The sequence below is a fragment of the Marmota monax genome, unplaced genomic scaffold, assembly GCF_021218885.2.
Source record: "Marmota monax isolate L192 unplaced genomic scaffold, Marmota_monax_Labrador192_F-V1.1 WCK01_AAM20220418_F8-fsc00005, whole genome shotgun sequence".
Taxonomy (NCBI): Eukaryota; Metazoa; Chordata; class Mammalia; order Rodentia; family Sciuridae; genus Marmota; species Marmota monax.
This window is the reverse complement of record NW_026692254.1, coordinates 3,864,234-3,886,593: the sequence shown is the minus strand read 5'-3', so window position 1 is coordinate 3,886,593 and position 22,360 is coordinate 3,864,234. Positions and strand designations below refer to the sequence as shown.

The window sequence follows — 22,360 nt, the reverse complement described above, 5'->3', positions numbered from 1 at the left end:
CCGAGCAAAGACATGTCCAGGTCTGATCATTTGACAATGACGACAGCTGACATTTTGTTCCTGCTCTGTAGCAGGCACTGTTCTAAGTGGTTGGCTCATTTAATTCTCACAACTCTAAGGATTATTATTCCCTCTTGTTATGATTTAGATTGTGTGTCCTGCAAAAGCTCACAAGTGAAACAATGCAAGAAAATTGAGGTGAGATGATTGGATTAGGAAAGCTGTGACCTAATCAGATTAATGGGTGTAACTGTGGGCAGTTGGGTGTTGGGAGGAGGCAGGTCCTGGGGGAGTGCCTTTGGGGTTTATATTTTGTCCCTGATGAGTAGAGCTCTGCTTCCTGATTGCCACATCCTGAGCTGCTTTCCTCCGTGATACCTTTCTGCTATGATGTTCTGCCTTACCTTAGGCCCAGAGCAATGGAGACAGCTGTGAACTGAGACCTCTGAAATTGTGAGCCCCAAATAAACTTTTCTTCCTCTAAATTGTTCTTGTCAGGTCAGTGAAATAGCTGACTAAAATACCCCTGAATTTACAAATGAAAAAATTAGGTCAGGAGGTCAGGTAACAGAAGGTCACAGAACTAGTAAATGGCAAAGCCATGATTCACACCCTGCTTTCCACTCTAATTGCATATGCCTTGTATGTATGTACTGGGACACACATGCAAAGGTGTTCACTGCAGTATTGTCCATAGTACCAAAACATTGTCAGCCTTACAGACCATTAGTATTACAATAAAAAATGAGGAAATATTAGAGAGCAGCTAAAGCCCAAGCACTAGATCTAGAAGTGGTCAACCTGGACAGATCTCAGAAAGAAATGTTGAGAGTGGTGGGTTAATCTTAGTGGTAGAAAGCTTGTTCACTATGTATAAGGCCTGGGTTTGATACCCAGCACTGTGGGGGGAGGAGTCAAGACAAACCAAGTAAAAATTACAAAAGCATAGAAAGTAGGACTATATTACTCATGGAGACCATACATATAATAAAACTATAAAAAGGATACACTGGAAAGATACATACCAAATTTATGATGTTTGTCCCAAGGGAGAGGGAAATGGGATTAGGGAAACAAACACAAGGGCTTTATCTGTAATGTTCTATTTACTTTCTTTCTCTTTCTTTTAATCAAAAAAGAAAGACTAAAACCCTAACCCAGAACATCATTTTGATTAGTTTTTTCACAACTGCATTACTCAAACCTGAAAACTGTTAGTGTCAAGGTGACATACAAGCTTTTTGTTCAATAATGAGCATCTCCCCAAAGAGATTCTCTCAAGCTCCCTTCTATTTAAGAGGATCAGCTGGTTAGACATCCAGGAGCAGCAAATTTGTGCTTAACTTTTAGGCCTGTGGGACTAGAAGGAAGAGTCAGTTCTGCCTTTTATTTAGCAAATGTTTAAATAATGTTTTTCTTCAGGTATCAGCTCAAAACACCTGAAGTGCTTCTTTATATAAGTTCCCACTATTCCCTTGTTTCACGTTTCTGTGGGGGTAGGGAGGGAGGGTATAGGGCAGGTTATAATCAAATGTCTAATTGTTCAGGTGGAAAGCTGCAGTGATTTAAACAAATTACCCGTCTCCAGCTCCTTTTAAAGTCAGCAGGCAAATTGGTTACCTAGAAACACTGACTTGTGACAAACCCTCTTCCTGTATTTACCAGGGTCAACACATATGAAAAACCAGAGGTCATATGTTGACAAGTTTTCCTGGAATTGTAATAGAATTATAGGGGTTAATGTTCTCAGATTGTCATGGTCTAATGGCTCTGAGGAACAGACCATGTTTCAAGGGGGGAAAAAGCCATTCTTATATTTTTAAATTGAAATTGTTTTTAAGTACCACTTTGAAGCTTTTGTCAGCTGCTGAATATATTAAGAAAGAGCAAAATTACATCAGAAAAGGGAATATAGTTAGTTTTGAATCTAATACATTTTTTGTAAAAGTAAAAACTACAAGGTTATGTCCTGAACTTCTGTGAGGAAGCCTCCTAAAGAGCAATATTTATCTCTTTTAAAAAATGTTTTAATAATGCTTAATTAGAAAATCTCTCCTTATTGTGCAACCTCAGTTTCATTTCACAGAATTTTAATATGCTGTGCATCACTTAGGAGAAAAGGTAGTATCCAAAAATCAATAAGTTACATATTAATTCTTGAAAAATTGTGACTCAATTCAGAAATTCAGATTTGGCTTTCTCCTGTCTTAGTAGTGATAACTTTTTAAAAAAATTTTAAATAAAGAAATAGGGTCTCATTATGTTGTCCAGGATGATCCTGAACTCCTAGGCTCAGGTAACCCTCTTGCTTCAGTCTCCTGCACCATGTCTAGGGCAATAACTTTTTTGTTTTTTTTTGATGGTACTGAAGATTGGACCCTAGGGGCACTTTATCACTGATATAGTCATAGTCCTTTTTTATTTTCAGACAGGGTCTTGCTAAGTTACTGAGATTGGCCTTGAGCTTGCAATTCTCCTGCCTCAGCCTTCTAAGTCACTGGGATTACATGTGTGTTCCACCACACCCAGATGGTTAGTTCAACTTTTAACAGTTTCACTTGATTTTTAACTTTGAAAATTATTTGCTACAGGAATATATGCAGTATGGGAATCCATCCTCCATACTCCACATTAATACCGAAGTGTACAGAGCAAGTATAAAGGTCTCCCACAACCCTCCTCTTTCCTACCTGTACTGTATTCTCTAACAGGTGACTATGGTTGAGAGCTTGCTGAGAACACCATATTCTGTGCGTTTATGTAGAACCAAGTAAGCTACTGGGTTGGTAACAAAACTGAATTTAAAAACAAAGTCCAAACTGGGTGCAGTGGCACATACCTGTAACACTAGCAACTCAGGAGGCTGAGCAAGAGGTTCACAAATTCAAGGCCAGCCTTAGCAACTTAATGAGAACCTGTTTCAAAAAATAAAAAGGGGACACTGGGATTGTGGCTCAGCGGTGGAGCGCTTGCTTTGCACGTCTGAGGCACTGGGTTCGATCCTCAGCACCACATAAAAATAATAAAGATATTTAAAAAAAGAGAAATTAAACAGAAGAGAAATAGTTTAAAAAAATAAAAATAAATTAAAAGGGCTGGGTACGGTGGCACACGCCTATAATCTCACTAGTTCAGGAGGCTGAGACAGGAGATCATCAGTTCAAAGCCAGCCTCAGCAATAACAAGGTGCTAAGCAACTCAGTGAGAACCTGTCTCTAAATAAAATACAAAATAAGGCTGGGGATATGGCTCGGTGGTTGAGTGTCCCTGAGTTCAATCTCCAGCACACACACACACACAAAAAAAAAAAAAAAAAAAGAAAGAAAGAAAGAAAAAAAAAAAAAAAGATTAAAAAGGGCTGGGGTTGTGGCTCAGTGGTAAAGAACCTTTGGGTTAAACCCAAACAAAATCCACAAAGTCCTGGGCATGTAGCTCAGTAGTATAGCACATGCCTAGCATGTACAAGGACCTGGGTTTGATCCCCAGCACCAGAGAAAGTAAATAAAATTTATAGAGCCTATTATTTTAAGTCATCAACTGTAACTTAAATGCTACCAGACTTACTTCATAAAACAGAAGAACTTCTCCCAGGGCAATAACAGGTATTTATTTAACTTTCTCAAACCCAAGAACAACTTATTACTTATCAAACATAGAAAAAACTTAATGGATTTTGTTAGTGTTCCCATAGCTACAAAGTTCTAAATAAAAATTTTATGCACAGCATCAGCTGACTGACACTAGAAGCAGTTACTAAACACATACAGTGACAATTTCCACATGTCTGGCTACTTCTAGGGGTTATGTGGTATGCCATACTGTCAATGAATTGGTAAGTGTGCTCCATCTTTACAGATAGCAATGCTTACTCCAGGTTAAATAATCACATGTGTATGCAGTTAGTGTTCAATATAAGTTTTTCCCCTTAAATGAAATATATAGAGAACCCCAATATGTAAAAGCAAGTTTTAGGAAATTGCATTGGCAGTGGTGACTGGCTAATATATATCCTCATTCTACATACATGCTGGGGAAATTACAGGTTACAGGAATATATGCAGTATGGGGATGGGGGGAGAACACACACAAATACAGAATTGTACAGAACAAGTATAAAGGTCTCTCTCAACCTTTACACCCCTGGGGATATGCCCCTTCTCTCCCTGTGAACCTTGGGGAAATGCTTAGCACATCAAGCCTCAATGCCTTCCAATCTCAATTCAAAGACTGGGCATTGTACCAGAAACACAGAAGTTCTACAAATGTGGTTACCAATCCTAATTGCCCTCTTTTCAGGTAAATAATAAGAGGCAGCATAGTTCACATGCCATTATCTAGCTCTTTAAATCTTAAATTTTTCTGGCTTTTTAGTAACAACACGTTTTCTTTCTTTTTAAAATATTTTTTTATAGTAGATGGACACAATACCTTTATTTTATTTTTATGTGGTGCTGAGGATTGAACTCAGTGCCTCACATGTGCTAGGCAATCACCCTACCAACTAAGATAGAGCTCCAGCCCAACAACACATTTTCAACAAATTAATATTTCTTCTTGTGTTCAGGCCAACAACATATTTTCAATTAATATTTCTTCTTGTGTTCATATAGGTTTTAAGATTCAGACATATCTCCTCTTTTAGAAGAGTGAATAGCAATGAATCTGTCTAAACAATGAGAAAGTACTTAATATTCCTAAAAGGTATACTATCCTGTTTTCTTTCTTTTCCAGTACTGGGGATTGAACCCAGTGGTGCTCTACCACTGAGTTACACCCCCAGCCCTTATTTTTTATTTGGAAACAAGATTTTACTGTTACCCAAGCTATCCTTGAATTTGTGATTCTCCTGCCTCTGCCTCCCAAACAGACGGGATTACAGGTCTACACCACTGTAACCAACTCTAATCTGTTTTTTGAATACGGTGGTTCTTTTTCTTTTCTGCATATTCTTCTAGCCGAAGAAGCCACTTGGTCCAATACTGGGAACAGAGCTCTGCATCCATGAAATGTGGGTGGGCAGGGGATCCATCTTTGTAAGCTACCACAATCAGGCCACGCTGAACCTAGAAAGAAGCACAGGGTGATACCAGTATTTCTACATTAGGTCCAGAATTAGGTTTATTTTCTTCTTACTCCAGGGCAAACTCAATCAGTACTAAGCATAATAATTCTAACTCAGTTTCTAAGGTGGGTTGATCAAAGACTTCACCAGGACACATGGAACTCAAAGATGACAGATAAAACACTAAAGAATGGTCTGTGATCATTAAATAACTATTTAAACAAATGCCCAGAATGAAAGGAAAAACAGTGATATTTAGGTGAGACAAGGATAAGAGACAGCAATGGGATAAAAATAGGGTAAAAACCAAAACCAGTGAAGCAGCTGTAAATAAACATTGAGCAAAGCTTTAAGTAAGTAGAGGTTCAGTGCCCTAACCTGAAAACTGTAGTTGGCATCATGGTTTATGGCACCCACATATGCCACAACTTGTAGAGGGTTGTCATATGTATTTTGGATAAAAGGCTTTGGTTTCTCTGATGTCTTCCAATCAATCACACACAACTTGCCCCTGAGGAGAAACCAAAGGAAGTCTTTGTAGGTAACAGTCCAAACTGAGAAGCTCTATTAGGTTAACTCTTCTGTACCATTTACTACTTAGTTTACCCAATGACCTCCTGTTTCTATTCACCACTTTCCAAAACTAGTTTCACTTCTTTAGGATTAGAAAGGCGCAATACAGCTGGGCACATGGTTCAGTGAAGAGCACTTTCCTAAGGTGCATGAGGTCTTGGATCCTGAGCAATATAAACAAGAACCTCAGATGTGAACTATGTGGGCAAACTGAAAAAAAAAAAAAAACAAAACAAAACAAAAAAAACCCCCAACTTTTCTGCAGTTTAAGTTTCTAAACTTTCTTTGTTTTTATTTATTTTTATGTGGTGCTGAGGATTGAACCCAGGGCCTCGCATGTGCTAGGCGAGAGCGCTCTACCTCTGAGCAACAACCCTTGCTCTAAGTTTCTAAACTTTCTTGTAATTCCTTGGACTTGTTTAATAGTTGACAGATGAATTAAAATGTGATTTTGCTTCAAAATCTTCAGAATGAAACACAATATGTCAATAGTGAAAGTCCCCATCATGAAAGATTATGTATCTTGGCACTTCAAACATTTTCTTGCTCAAAAACCAAAGCTGGGGTTCAAATTCATTAACAATCAATAGGCACTGATTCCTCTACTAAAAGTTTACATACAAGGAAGGGAGTCTGGGATATTGGGAAAATAAAAATTTCTTGCCATTTTTTTTTCTTTTGGTACCAGGGATTGAACTCAGGAGGACTTGACCACTGATCCACACCTCAGCCCTATTTTGTATTTTATTTAGAGAGAGAGGGTCTCACCGAGTTGCTAAGTGCCTTGCTGTTGCTGAGGCTGGCTTTGAGCTGGCAATCCTCCTGTCTCAGCCTCCTGAGTCACTGTGTCCAGCCCGCTATTTTTTTTTTTTCAAGGGAGGTGTCAGGTAACCAGTATACCCCTCCTCACTCCCCAATCCTGGTGGGGGTCTTATTTATTTATTTATTTATTTATTTTTTGGTATTGAGGATTGAACCCAGGTATATTCACCACTGAGCCACATCCCCATTCCTTTTATTTTTTGAGACAGGGTCTTGATAAATTGCTTAGGGCCTTGCTAAATTGCTAAGGCTGGTCTCAAAATTGCTATGCTCCTTCCTGCCTCAGCCTTCCAAGTTACTGAAATTATAAGCATTCATCACTGTGCCCAGCCTGGTGGGCTCTTATATTACAATTATAGATATTAAAGGGATTGTAGTGGAGAGATATCATTGGTGCTATCTGTTCAATCTGTCTTTTAAAACTTCATTTCACAATCAGAAGTTTGGCTGGGTGCAGTGGCTCAAGCCTGTAATTCTAGTAACTTGGTAGGCTGATGAAAGAAGATTGTAAATTCAAGTTCAACCTCAGCAACTTAGTGAGACCTTGTCTCAAAATGAAAAATCAAGAGGGTTAGGGATGTGGCTCAGTGGTTAAATGCCCCTAGTTTAATCCCCAATACCAATAAATAAATAAATAAAAATAAAACCGCAGTTTGTAGAGTAATTTTATACAAAGTATGTATGTTACTTTCGTGTCAATATAACGCTAGATAACTACAACTTATGCAGGCTTATATAAATAGAACAGCACTTTCTTTCTTTCTGTTACCAGAGATTAAACCCAAGAGTGCTCAACCACTGAGCTACATTCCCAGCCCTTTTTATATTTTATTTTGAGACAGGGTTTCACTAGGTTGCTTATAGCCCTGCTAAACTGCTGAGGCTGGCTTTAAACCTGCCATCTTCCTGCTCCAGCCTCTTGAGCCGCTGAGATTATAAAGGTGTGCCACCCTGCCTAGCTAGAGTAGCACTTTCTAAAATAAAATAAAATAGGAATGGGGATATAGCTCAGTTGGTAGAGTGTTTGCCTCACATGTACAATGTTGAGAGCCACAGCCAAAGGGGCCCCAGCAAACTTCCAGCTGCCAGCAAACTTCCAGCTGCTGGCTGATGATTGGCTCACAGCGGCCCCAGCAACATCTAGCTGATTGGCTCCTCTGCGGTGATGCTCATTGGGCTGTTTCCCTGCCCTTTCAGACCACGGAGCTGCTCATTGGGGGACTTTTTTGGCTCCGCCCACGTGACCCAGCCAATCGGCCTCAAGAGCAGGAGGATTGTGGGAGGTGGAGAGAAGCTTGTGGGGGGAGAGAGAGGCTTGTGGAAAGCCGGTGGTGGCAGTTGAGGCTCTGAGGGTTTTTCCTGAGAGGCTGTTTTGTTTGGCGTGTGTGGTTCTAAAAATAAAGTTAGTTTCTTTTGACAAGTGGCTCCTGATTGTGCCCAGCCAGACTGCGGCAGTACAAGGCCCTGGGTTCAATCTCCAGCACCACTAAAAAATAAAATAAAATGTCAGATACCTGAAGTCCTAGCAACTCGGAGGTGAGGAGGGAGCAAGTAAGTTCAAGGTCAGCCTCAGCAATTCATAAGCAAGACACTATTTCAAATAAAAAACAAAAAAGAATGGGGGGATAGAGCTCAGCAGTAAAGTGCCCCTTGGGTACTGTCCCCAGCACCATTAAATAAATAAATAAATACATAAAACAAATAAGATGCAAGCCATATGTCATTTTAAACTTTCTAGTAGCTATGATTAAAAAAAGAAAAAAATAGGTATTTAGTATTTTATTTAACCCCAGATGTCTAAAATATTATCATTTCAGCATATAATTAATGTGAAAATGTTACTAATGGGGTGTTTTGCCTTGTTGTTGTTCTAAAGCATTGAAAACTAGTTTGTATATAGTCACAGCACACCTCAGTTTGTATTGCCCACTTTCAAATTCTATATAGCCATTTATGGGTAGTAACTACTCAATACAGGTCTAGAGATTTTATTGTCTTTATAGTTGTTTTGTAACATTGCCAAGTCTGAGAATCTACCTAAATGAGAAGAGAGCCCCAGTAACTCCATGAGGATGCTATTTCTAATTTTCACTTGAATAAATCAAAATGCCTCTAAAAAACAAAACAAAGAAAACTCCAACTTTCTGCCATGGACCACTGTTTATAGAAATGTACTATAATTATAGAATTTAACATTGGTTGGATATATAGCCTTAACCAAAATGCTTAGGACATTAAGTATTTAAGATTTAAGCCACAGGCACATGCCTGTAATCCCAGTGACTTGGGAAACCACAAGTTCAAAGCTAGCCTTGGAGGTAACTGGGTGAGACCATCAGCAATCTGGCGAGATCCTGTCTCAAGATAAAAAATAAGAATGGCTGGGGATGTAGCTCAGTGGTAAATTGCCCTGGGTTCAATCCCTAGTGCAAAAACAAAAATGAAAACCCAAAACTTCAGGTTTAGAATGTTTCAGATTTTAGACTATTTCACATTTCAGATGAGAGATGTTCAACCTGTAACGTGAAATATCTTAGTAGCATATCAAAGACTGTAAAACATTGATGAAAGAAGATGAAGACGACACAAATAAAATTTAAGATATCCCACATTCATGGATCGACAAAATACTATTAAAATGTCCTCACTACCTAAAGCAACATACAGATTTAATGTAATCCTTAATAAAATTCCAATGTCATATTACATAGAAATAGAAAAAAAAATCCTAAAATATTAATTTGGATCTTCAATAGCCAAAGCAATTGAGCTAAAAGGACAAAGCCAGAGCATTGCACTTTTTTTTTTGGTACCAGGTGTTGAACCCAGTGACCTTAACCACTGAGCCACATCCCTAGCCCCTTTTTTCATGTTTTATTTTGAAACAGGGTCTGGCTAAGTCCTTGGTGCCTTGTTAAATTTCTGAGGTTGGTCTTAAACTTGTAATTCTTTTGCCTCGGCCTCACAAGTTGCCTGGACTATGTAAGTGTACCACTGTGCCCAGCACCACACTTCTTGATTTCAAATTAAAAATTATATGCTGGGCATGGTGACTAACACCTGTAATTCTAAAGACTCAGGATCGGAATCAGGAGGATCTCAAATTCAAGGCCACTATCAGGAACTTAGTGAGACCCTTCTGAAAATAAAAAATAAAAAAGGTTGAGAATATAGCTCAGTGGTAATGTACCACTGGGTTCAATCCCTAGTACAAAATAAACAAATAAATAAATCAAGTTTAGTAATCAAAACAGCATGGTTCCAGCAAAAATAAGAGACACACCGACCAATGGAACAGGACAGAGCCAGAAATAAATCCATGCATTTCAGTCAATTGATTTAAAAAAGCTGCCAAGAACACAATAGGGAAAGGACAGTATCTTCAATAAATGTTTAAAAAATGGATATCCACTTGCAGAAAAACAAATCTGCATCCTTATCTCACACCAAATACAACAACTGACTGAAAATTAAACACCTAATTATAAGACCTGAAACTATAAAACTTCTAGAAGGGGAAAAGTTCTACAACATTGGTCTGGGCAATGATTTTTTAAATATAACCCCAAAAGCACAAGTAACAAAAGTAAAAATGACAACTGGGATCATATCAAATTAAAAAGCTTCTACTCAGCACAGGAAACAATATAGTGAATAGACAAACCATAGAATAGGAGAAAATATTTATAAACGATACATGTAATAAGGAGCTATTATCCAAAATATATAAGAAATTCAACTCAATAACAAGAAAACAAATAACTCCATTTAAAAATTGGGCAAAGAAGCCAGGCATGATGGTGCACGCCTCTAATCCCAGTGACTTGGGAGGCTGAGGCAGGAGAATCACAAGTTCAACGTCAGCCTCAGCAATTTAGTGAGATCCTGTTTCAAAAGAAAAAAATAAAATGGACTGGGAATGTAGCTTAGTGGTATAGCACCCTGAGTTAAACTCCCAGTACTCCCCCTGCCAAAAGAATTTTTTTTAAAAATATTTTTTAGTTGTCAATGTACCTTTATTTTGTTTATTTTTTATGTGGTGCTAAGGATTGAACCCAGTGTCTCACACATGCTAGGCAAGCACTCTACCACTGAGTCACAACCCCAAACCCTGCCAAAAGAATTAAAAAAAAATTTTTTTTTGGCGTGTGTGGTGATGCTGGAGGTTGAACCCAGGGCCTGATGCATGCATGCTAAGTATATATGCTATCACTGAGTTACATACCTAGCCCTGTCTTTTTTTTTTTTTTTTTTAAGTTAAATTTTAACTAGAGCTCTATGGGCTATACACACAGATACTGCCCCCACTCCCCATCCTGTTATCATTGCTCACATGCTTTATTTGGAATAAGGGTGCCTGCAGGTTATAGCTACTCTTGGAATCTGGACTAACTGGGAAAAAACAGTAATAGCAGCAATTTTAAAACTGCAGGAAGCTTCAGTAAGTTTAGAATTCTTCTTATCATGTCAACAACTTAACAGGAAGAAAGTTGATTTTCAGGGCCAACAGGTCATGGTACTACGTTTAGGAAAACAGGAAAAAAGAAAAAAACCCAAAATAAAAAAAATTGAGAAAAAAGGAAATGTAAGAATCAAACTGGATCTATGGCTGGTATCCTGTTTGGAGAGAGGAGAAAAAGGAAAGGCTGGAAAGCACCATGTTGGGGATACTGAAAACTAGACTTTTTTTCCCAGCAGTTTGATTATGAAATACTGATTATCAAGGACTATGCATCTTTCCTTTCTGTATCTGTTATATCTCCTTCCCTGCACCCAATACTTTCACCTATAATATAGGTTTGACTTTAAAGAGGCAATGCCACAACACCTACAGGTATCCCTTGAAGCAGGGGTAATGAAGAAAAAGTAAGCTGGGTACACGCCTAAAATCCCAGTAAGTTGGGAGCCTGAGGAAAGACTGCATGATCAAGGCCAGCCTGGGCAACTTAGCAAGATGGTCTCAAAATAAAAATGAGCTGGGAATATAGTTCAGTGGTTAAGTACCCCTGGGTTCAATGCTCAGTACCAAAAAATAAAAATAAAAAAACAGGAAAAGAAGTATCTCTTGACAGGCACCATCTGTCCTACCTGACATTCACTCACCACCACACTGTGACAGAAACAATTTCATACTTACTGATACTCAGCCACACAGTCCAGTAGACCTACATACTTTAAGGTCTCATGCTGAACAGCGCTTTCAAGAGCCCGCACTCCACTGACATCTTTCAGAATATGTTGGATGCTTTCGATGTAGCCACATTTGATGAGTTCTTCATCTCTCTCTTTTATGTTCCCCTGGGGTGAAAGTATGCTTTCCAAGGCTTCATGGAACTGTTTCCCTTGTAAAAAGATGTCTGAAAGAAAAATCAAGGAAAAAGAAGGAAAAAAAAGATACAAACAAAAACAAAGCTAATCTAAAAATCAATGCTCTAGACAACTCTGAATCATAAAACTAAAAGTCACATGAAAGTTGCCACGCATGGTGGCACAGCCCTGTAATGCCAGCGAATGGGGGAGGGCTGAGGCAGGAGGATCACAAATTGGAGGCTAGCCTCAATAACTTAGAACCTTATTCAAAATAAAAAAATAAAAATGACTGGGAATGTAGCTCAGTTGTAAAGCATCCATGATATTGGTTAAATCCCCAGTACCAAAACCCCAAATCCCAAAAAACAACAACAACAAAAACACACAATCCATAAAAGTTACCTTTAAGAGGCAACCCCAGCAGGGCACAGTGGCATAGGCCTATAATCCCAGTGACTCAGGAGGCTGAGGCAGGAGGATTACAAGTTTGAGGCCAACCTTAGACATTTAGTGAGGCCCTAAACTTAGCAAGACCTTGTCTTAAAAAAAAAAAAAATTAAAAAGGACTGGGGAAGTAGTTTAGTGAAATACTCCAGTACCAATTAAAAAAAAAAAAAAAAAAAAGAGAGAGAGAAAGGGGCAACCCCTATGATACCAAAATTTAGCTTCTGGTGGACCCTAAGAATGTGCTTTCAAAAACCAAAGGGATCAAAGGGATCAGATCTGTTTAGAAATGAAACACATTAAAATAAAATATTTCTAGTAGAATTAAGCCAAAGCTAGAACTGAAGATCTGGGGGTGGCTTGGGGGGGGGGGGCTTAAGGACCACATCTAATTTATGGTACTGTCTGTGTAAGTACCCAATTTAAAGAGTTTTAACTGGTTGTAATAAAAACCATTAGAAATTTAGGGCACTATGCTTCTGTTTAGTTCTTTTTACAACTAAAACTTAAGACAGGCATAGATTAAAAATATTTGGATGTTGTGGAATTTGGATGGGGAGGTGAGAAGAATATGTGGCATTCTTCCTCTGCACTTATTTATTTTTTTGGTACCAGAATCTGCTCTTTTTAATTCACCCCAAGCAAAGAAAGAATTTTAAACTCAGAGAACACCTTTCAGATACACACAACAATTAGTAGGAGATAATACATGCTTGGAGACAGACCCTCATAAAAGGAGAAAAACAATCTCATCCAATAGGTAAAATTAAACCATGTTAAGTTTTTCAAGTTTGTTTTGCACTACTGGGGATTGAACTTAGGGTCTCACATATGCTAGGCAAGTGCTCTATCCCAGCCCTTGTCAAGTATATTTATATGTGGTGCTGAGGATCGAACCCGGGCCACACGCATGCCAGGTGAGCGCGCTACCGCTTGAGCCACATCACCAGCCCCTCAAGTATATTTATGAAGACTTTGAAAGTTGAATTCTACCACTGGCAAAAAAAATGGCATTGCTTCTGAAATTACTTGGAGAATTAAAGATGAATTCAACTTAGTAAATAAATTATTCTATTCTACATATACTTTGCTCAATTTGGATTATTAGCCCATAGAAAGCTTACAAAAAATTTTAAGACTGATGGAATTAAAACCTAAAGAATAGAGATGTGGTATTTATCTATAGACTAGCTTAATGAATCAGAAGATAAACATGTTAAAAACAGGAAGAGGGCTAAGGGGAGTAGCTCAGTGATAGAGCGCTTGCTCAGCATATGTGAAGCAGCTGGTATTCCCCAGCAACATACATAAGAAAATGTTGCTATATCTACTGCCATGCAAACAGGCAATTCATTCTTTGCTGCAGACTTGACCTGTGGCTAGATTCTTCAATATATGTAACCTCACACAAGGAAATCTAGACTTCAGAGTCCCTTAGAGTATGCGGCTCAGAACATCAAACATGACTCAGTTTATAAATTTGGTCTGAGATGAGGTCATGAATTCAATCCCTGGCACCAGGAAAAAAAAAATAATTCAAGAATAGATTACAGGTATCATCAAGTCAGAGTATTTATTCAATAAAGGAATGCAAGTGAAATGTTTTAAGTCTCAGTACAAGTGCATTTAAAAAGAAATCATGCATCGTCAATATTCTAATGCTAGAACTGGCAAGATAGTTGATATTTTAGGATTAAAAAAAAAAATTAGCGTTGACTGGAGGGTGTAGTTGTGGTAGAGTGCTTGCCCAGAACATGTGAAGAGTACCACTAAAACAAAATAAAAACAAATGAGTGTAACAAAAATAAATAAATTGGAATAAACTTCAGCCTTTTTCATCATGATCAACACTTAAATCTGAGTGTAACAGACTTTCTCATCCTCACCCTTCTTTTAAAAAGTGAACTGATACTTGGAAATTGCTCAAATGTTTGGAAGAAGGTGAGCCTCTGGGCACATCCCTATGCTTTGGGCTTTGGATCGACTAGAGAGAATTTATCAATCCAGTAGTATTCAGATTGCCTCTCTAGACCCAGTAATCAATTTAGTAACTTTTCTCCTTCCTTCTTTTTTTCTCTTTCTTGACATGACACTAATCTGTATGTGATTGCCCCTATTTTCTTAAAGAGTGAATTGAAGGTTGATCTGGAGTTAACAGAAAAACACAGCAGAAAGCTCATCTAGATCAACAAAGTTGACCCTGAAATGCGCCCTGGGTTACAGGGGCACATTTGCAATCCAAAGAGAAATTCCTTTCCTTTACCTAGGGGGCCACCAGTGCATTTCCTTACTCTGTGCCAAGAGCTGCAGACCCTAGGCTCCCATGTGACCCAGCAGGTTTCTCCCTTTACAATTCTTAAATTACCAGTAAATTCAGATTCCTGAAAGTTGTTTAAGGAAAATCAAAACAACTCCTCATGAGGAACATAAATTCTAGTGGTACAAATACAAAACTCAGGTCATTAGAAGAGTTTTTTGGTGCTTATTTAGAAAGCGGAGAATAATTTCATGGTTATCCCTAGTTACCCATTTTAAGAAGGCAGCCCCTGAGCCTGGCATGCTGGTACATGCCTTTAATCCTAGAAACTTGGGAGGCTGAGGCAGGAGGATTACAAGTTCAAAGCCAGCTTCAGCAAAAACAAGGCGCTAAACAACTCAGTGAGACCCTGTCTCTAAATAGGGCTGGGCTGGGGATGTAGCTCAGTGGTGTACCCCTGAGTTCAATCTCCAGTTCCCCTGAAAAAAAAAAAAAGGTTGGGGATGTAGTTTAGTTGTAAAGCGCCCCTGGGTTCATGTACTGGTCATACTTAATTTTCTTTAAAATGTGTGCATGGTTACATCATCTTTTCTAAAATGCTTGAGAATAAGTACACTACTTTTACCTTTTCAGTACTAGGGACTGAACCCAGGTGTACTCCACCCCTGGGCAACATCCCCAGCCCTTTTTATTTGGAGACTTAGAGGTCTCCCTAAATACTGAGGTCAGTCTTGTGATCCTCCTTCTTCAGTTTCTTGAGTTGCTGGAATCACAAATGCCACTATGTTAGATTATAAACACCACAGTGCCCCTATGTCTAGTAAGCATACTACTTTTAAAACAAAAAGAAAAGCGCTCATGTACCACTAGAGGTATATTTACTGATCTTGAGGAAGCAAGGGCCAAGGAATGTCTATGTAAAATTTAGTTTGAACAAAACATACACACAAATCTTGCCACTGAGCTAACTCCCTAGCCCCACTTTTTAAAAATTAACTAATTATTTTTTTGGTGGTGCTGGGGATAAAAAACAGGATCTTATGCATACTTTTTTTTTTCATTTTATTTTGAGATAGGGTGTTTTATTAATTTGCTGAAGCTGGCCTTGAATTTGTAATCCTCCAGCCTCAGTTTCCGAAGTACCTGGGATCACAGTGGGTACCAAGACTGTCCTCATGGGACCAGCTAATTGGCTTAAACAAATCATTTGTTTTTGAATGGAAGCTATTCTTACCCATCTAAGAAATTTAGGACTTGAAAGCTAAAGTTAATTTACTTTTAGTTCCTAATCAAGAATATCTGAATAATGGGCCATGTGTTCTGGCTTATTGCCAGGATCTTTAAATTTACGTCAGTTTACACTTGATCTACTGAACAGGTGTTTATTTGATTCTGATGCCTACCAAATGAGAATTTTATTATCAAGTGACTTTTTTCCATAATTAGGGAAAATAACCAATTCTGATATAGTTTGTAGCTTATAAAACAAATTAATTTTATGTTCATGTAGTCAAATTATTGATCTCTGTGCTTCAGTTTCATCTATGAAATGGGGAACTAGTTTACGTTTCACAGGATTGTCATGAGGATTGTGTTAATACATATGAAGTGCTATTTTATGCTAATTAAATAAATAGTTCCTCACTAGTAAGGTTAAAAATGCTTAATTCTGCCAGGTAAAGTCGTGTATACCTCTAACCCAGTAACTTGAGAGGCTGAGATGGCAAGTTAGAGGACAGACTCAGCAACAAAGCAAGATCCTATCTCAAAATTAAAAAATAAAAATAAAAATAAAAAGGGTTGAAACTGTAGCCTAGTGGTAGGGAATCCCTGGATTCAATCCTTAGTACCCCACCCCCCAACAGAAACCATCTTCATTCTTTTGATACCAATGCTTTCTCTATATTCTAAAAATTATAGAACCAGAATTAAGAGAATTACTTGAGGTGTATTCTGCAAAGCCATCTTCTCCCAGCTCCAGAATCATTCGCTGTTTCCACCTCTCCAAATAGAAAACCTGTTGTGATGTCATGGTCTGCTGAAGTACCCGGGTCACACTTGGTATCATATTCCTTTGCAAAGGGATTTTCAAAGGCATTGAAGAATCATTTGGATCAGAAGTGTCATTTCTCTCTGGATTGAAGATGGGAAACCAGTTTCGTGGGACTCTTGCCCCCTTATCTTGCTTTGAGAGTTTATGTTTACTCACGGGTCCATATAGTAAACAATCTTCCTCAAACAATGATTCTGGAGTCTGGGCAAGGCCTCTGAATGACAAAACAGACCTTACTAAACTAGAGTATTTTGTTTGGTCCACTTCTTCATAAGGGTTTTTTTTCTTCCGGCCACATGAATAAAGGGAAGTGGAGAAATTCACAAGGGGAGCTGGCTCTACAGAAAACCCCTTTACACTTCTGAGATGCCTGCAAATGGTCTGAAATGCCTTCATCTTTAGATTTTTTTTTCACTTCTATCTCTGCAATGTCGAGAACCTTTTTTATTTTGTATTCCTATTAAAAAGAAAAGTGGTGTTAGATACCAGACCTATAACATATTTGAACCACCAGTGAAAGCTGCATCGGAATCACGTTGCATATCTAACTGTATTTAGTAAACCTTTTCGACGTGTTTGCAGAAAGCTATTTCCCATGAAAGAATCAATCCCAGAAAGGCTAGCACTTATTAAATGCCAACTAGTAGATAGTTTGGGCAAGACGCCCCTAATCTGAAGAGATGCGACGCTCAGGAAGGAAGGTTTTCCTGGGAGACCGCAAAACAGAACGATGGAAAGCGTCCTGCAAAAGCCGCGAGTCGTAGTTATGGATCTCTAAATATCAGGTTTTTTGTTAAATATTCTGTACGGATATTTCTTATTTAATCCTCACACCCTCTAAAGTGGGCATTATAGTGATGCCGTTTTACGGACGTGAAATTCGAACTTCTGAAAGGTGGCCTTGTTACAGGTCGGTGCTAGTAAGCCGCGGTCAGCAGGGCCCACCGACCTATCCGGACAACGTGGTCTCCCGCTCCACCGCAGGTGCAGACCCACGGCGGGGACAGAGCGGCTGTGGGCCGTGTGGGGAGAATGTGGCTCAGGGAAGAGTTACAACTGAAACAGAACGTCAGCTTACAGCAGGGTTAGTACCTTGGACGCCACCACGCTTTGTTAACTCCCAGGGCGCCAACACCTTCTCGGGAATCCTACTTTTATCAGTCCCGCGCTTTGGCCTGGAGTCAAGCCCCGCCCCAGGCAAGACAGCCCCGTCATGCACTGCGGCGCTCACGCCCCACCTCCTGCCCTTTCTCAAGCCTCCATAGGCAAGCAACCCATAGGGAGTCCCACCCCTCGTGCTGAAGCGCGGGCAACTCCAAATCTCGTACTTTCTCTCTCACGAGATCTTGCATACGTCACTTCTCGTCGCCATCTTGGACTCGGGCTGAGCAATAAATTGCTTGGTACAGGTTCGTGATCTCTCTGTCGAAGCGTGCCTCGCAGGAAGAGGGTCAGTGGCTCCGCTCCGCATCGCAGTCCTCGGGTCAGCGGTCTCCGCGTGGTGCGGAGCGAGGGTAGGCCCCGCATTACTTCTTTGCCCGGCTCCAAGATGGACGGCAGCCGGGACGGGGAGGCCGCTCTAGGGGAGCACGTGGCGTGCCGTTTGCCTGCTCCCGGGGCTGCTGGGATGGTGGCGGAGTCCCAAGGCCTCCTGCCGCCGTCGGGCAGGGAGGCCAGCGGAGGCGGGGCCGCGGTCGCCCCTGAGAGGCGCCCCGGCGGTGGTGGCCCAGCCTCTTCTTTCCTCGCACAGCCAGGCGGCCCCTGCTCTAGGCCCGCGTCGCCATGGCCGCGGTTCCCGAGTTGCTGCAGCAGCAGGAGGAGGACCGTAACAAGGTGAGGTCCTCCCCTCAGTCTCCAGGACGGGAGGCCCAGTCGACTTCCCGGAGCCTTGTTCCTTTCTCCACCCTCTCCCAGGGGCCTGGCTGCTCTTGGACCCCAACCCTCCCTCCCAGTACCGTAACACCTGCGAGATCTGGTGCCCCTTTTCTGCTCTGTTCCATCTGAAGACTGCTCGGGGTCATCCCGGTGACCCCCGATTCTCCCATTGGGGCGAGGACCACGCATGCTGGAAGGACCTTACTTAGGAACCACGCCTCTACTGCCTGATACCGATACTGAGTAGTCTCTTGGCCAGTCTCCTTGACTGATTCTCGAAAACCCCAGAATGTGTTTTAATATTAGAAGTTCATAAAACTTCCGTTGGTTTCCATTGGTGACTGGAAGGTGGACGTGAAATTTACTCATTATGAAACAAAAGTCAGTGGTTTGTAGTCTCCAAACTGGCGCCTCTCCCAACCCACTTTAAGAAAAGGGTCTTTTTGGCCCAAACAACTGGGGAAATTCAAATCTGTAGCATGTTCCTTGCAACTTCGTAAACGCTAAATGCGTCCTCGTGGGAGTTGTGTAATTTTTAGTAGGTCTGAAATGTTTACTGAGCTGCGCTTTTATTTTTAAATTCTGTGTATTTATGTAAGCCCCAGGCGCGTTTCTTGAAGTCCAAAAGATTGCAAATGCCATAAACTGAGGTTACTATAGCCAATTAAAGATTTAGAGGTGAGTCTCCACTCTTTATTGGTCCTTTAAGTTTGAATTGTTCGGAGCCGCTATCTTAAATGCAGAATCATCATGTAGTTTTCTTGACAGAAAGTTTTAAAAAGGAAATATAAAACAAATAGGCGCTCTCAAATTTAAGAATTTTGGATCCATGTTAAAAATAGCTCTTTGGAACTCACAGGCATCTTTGGAGAAAGTATTCTTCTAGTAAGTAAATACTGAAGTTGCAGGCTGAGCAACTGGACTGTTGGAACAAGGGCGCCATTGTATTAGTTATTGAAACAGAGCTTTGTACACGGGAGGGGCTTGATTTTTTTAAGTTGAAAGAGGTTCATTTAAGTCAAAGTAAGAACTTGAAGTTAGTTTGAGTATTCTGGTTATTTTTCTCTTCAAAATGTAGATTTTGGATAGAAGTTTTTATAGCCATTTGTTTTTCTTATTTTCTTTGGTGGGGGGTACCAGGGATTGGAACTAGGGGCGCTTGAATCATAGCAGCTCAGGAGGCTGAGGCAGGAGGATTTGAAGTTCAAAGCCAGCCTCAGCAACCTAGCCATACCTTGTCCCAAAACAGCAACAACAAAAAAGATTTGATTTCTTTAGCTCACCTTATTTATTTAAATTGGTTTTTAAAATGACTTCCCCACCACCCTGATCCTCCATCAAAATTGGAAGAGGGTTATGAACACTATCAACTGCCTCTTGGTTTTAGTAGTTCCAGGAACTTGATCTATCATTAGCGAAGATATTTTTTTGGAAACTATGGGTTCTTTACCACTGAGCTACCTTTTTACTTTTAAGACAGGGTCACACTAAGTTGGTGAGACTGGCTTTGGTGTCCCTGGGATCCTTCTGACAAAGTTACAGAAATCAATTACCCTTCATTTTGCTGCCTGATCTGTGCTGATAACTAGTATTGTGCTGTGGTGGATCAGGTCTAGATAGTTTTACAATTTATCCAACGGGGAGTCTTGGGTAAAATCTTGATTAAAAAAACAGTTTTAGCCTGGCACGGTGGCACACCAGCTGTTCCAGAGGCTGAAACAGGAGGATCACTATTTCAAAGCCAGTCTCAGCAAGGGGAGGCATTAAGCAACCCAGTGAGACCCTGTCTCTAAATAAAATACTGCTGGGTAATGTAGCTCAGTGGCCAAGTACCCCTGGGTTTAGTCCCTGGTGCAACCCGCACCACCACCAAAAAAAAAAGTTTTATAGTTTGTTAGTCAACTGAAATATTTGGGGAGGGGGATGGTACTTGGAATTGAGTCTAGGGTTGCTTTATCACTGAGGTAACATCCCTACTTAGTTCTTTTTTTAGATTTTGAGACAGTCTTGCTGACTTGCCCAGTCAGGCCTAAAACTTAAAATCCTCCTGCCTCAGCTTCCCAATATGCTGGAATTACAGGTGTATGTGCCTGCATCACACAGAAACATTTACATGTTAGCTTAATGTTTAGATGTTATTTGCTTTAGTTTGCAATTTCCACAAGGGTGGAATTCATGGATTTGCATAGACCCTACCACCCTATGGGGTTAAAACAAAAGTAGAGGGTAAAATTGATTATTGAGGATTTTGAATGCTAGTACATACTCATTTTGGCAAAGTGAGCAAAACTAAAAGTATTGAGCTGTGTCTGGTAGCTGAACACTCCAGTATTTGTAATATCCTTATGCCTAATGTGTTTGCTTGTTCCTCAGAAATCAGAGTTCAGGGGAAAAGTTGCATGGTTAATTTGGTCTTTCCCATTAGTGTAAGGGCAAATGTTAACATTTAACAGCATTTTTTTGTGGGTGATAGAGTCTCTTTGGTTCTGAAAAGCTTCAGATTTCTCTCCTTTATTGTGAGTGGACTGAAGTAAGCTGAACATTTGGAAAGGAAAAGCTGTCTAAGATTGAAAGCTGGTCTTGATTTGGAAACTTTTAGGGGTGAGGGCCCTTAAGCTAGGATGGAGAAATGTCCTGCAGGGCCATTCCTGAATTTTGACCAGCTTTATAAGTCCAAATTTACCAATTTCTGTGGTCTAATGTTTTTTGCTACACTCATGACTATTTTTTCCAGGAAGTATGACTTATCAAAGCTGCCCACGCCCTAGTTCTGGATCAGTAACTTGCACACAGTGTCTTAAGGTCCCCATTTGTGAATACTATTTTGACAATTTATGATGATCTCCTATTTTTTGGTTACAGGAAGAAATGACCAAGAGGTTATTTGAGAATTTTCTAGATTTGACTTTTTTCTGAGATCTGAATTCTCATTTGGTAAGACCTAGTAAGTGACAACATCTAATCTAGAAGTTTACTTTAAGCCAGGATTTTTTTCCAACTTGAGCACTGTTGACATTTTGTTTTGGGAACTTGTCTTGTACATACATAGTAGGTTGTTGAACAACATTATCAGCCTCTCCTAGGTAACAGCAGCCTCCTCTCCTTCATTCTGATAGTCAGAAATATCTGTAGTCTTTGTCAAATGTCTTTTGAGGCCCAGTAGATTCACCCTTGATTGAAAATCTCTGTTTAAACTGACTCTAAAATGATGTGCTAATGGCTGGAGTAAAGTTGTTTTATAGATGCTAATCTTAGTTGGCTAGTTTGATGCAAGTTTATGATTGTGTAAGGAAGTAACATAAAACTTAGATAATTGATTTGATATCTTTGGTAGCTTTTCCACTAACATTGAAGAACTTTGTTGAAAAATGTTAAATGGTTGTCTTCAGCATGTTCTGGGGGCACTTAAAGGTTATAAAGGGGCAGCTTTGTATATGTTATGTTTGTGAATGAAGTCCTGGGTTTGGACATTGTAAACCTTGGGTTCTTGTGCCATAACACCTGTAAAAGCTCTGTGGGCAAAAATTGAAGCTCACTGAGTAATGTGCTGTGGTGAGATGATTTTAAATTCTACTGTTTATTTAATTTTGCTTGCTATCTTTACTACCAGGGCTTTGTTGCTTGAGCAAATTAAGAACAGTATATAGATTAGAAATCTGAATATCTCAAATAGCCAGTGGTCAAAGAAGTATGCAGCAAAAGTTAGTATTTAAGGAAACTTGTAAACTTGATACCCATATTTTTAGAAGACTTTCAGAACTTTGTAAGTTCTGCTTTTTCTTTTTGAAACAGGAAAAGAAGATGGCTGTAGGACATCATGTGTCATGAATGTGGTAAACTTATTTAAGTACCATAATAATTAAAGTCTCTGGGTTGGGGATGTGGTTGACTGGTAGAGCACTTGCCTAGCATTCCTGGGTTTGTTCCCCTGCACCAAAAAAAAAGAAGTTTCTCTGATGTAGCT

At 39.8% G+C, this 22,360-nt stretch overlaps 2 protein-coding genes across 3 annotated transcripts in view; one reads left to right on the top strand and one right to left on the bottom strand.

The window, feature by feature from the left end:
• Window positions 1–22,360, top strand: part of Snx5 (sorting nexin 5) — a 41,506-nt gene that overhangs the window by 538 nt on the left and 18,608 nt on the right. The window contains exon 1 of one of the 2 annotated variants that reach the window (XM_046434556.2): window positions 18,217–18,354. The exons of the other annotated variant lie outside the window; for it this stretch is intronic. Within the exon in view, the coding sequence (XP_046290512.1) occupies window positions 18,304–18,354 (51 nt within the window). The 5' untranslated portion in view covers window positions 18,217–18,303. Of the gene's footprint in view, window positions 1–18,216; window positions 18,355–22,360 lie in introns of those variants that run through there. 2 annotated transcript variants of the gene reach the window in all.
• Window positions 947–18,585, bottom strand: Mgme1 (mitochondrial genome maintenance exonuclease 1). The gene is made up of 4 exons (XM_046439186.2): window positions 17,850–18,585; window positions 11,595–11,814; window positions 5,441–5,573; window positions 947–5,063 (listed from the first exon to the last, which is right to left on the bottom strand). Exons 1-4 carry the CDS (start codon window positions 18,583–18,585, stop codon window positions 4,902–4,904), a joined length of 1,251 nt encoding a protein of 416 aa, XP_046295142.1. The 3' UTR covers window positions 947–4,901.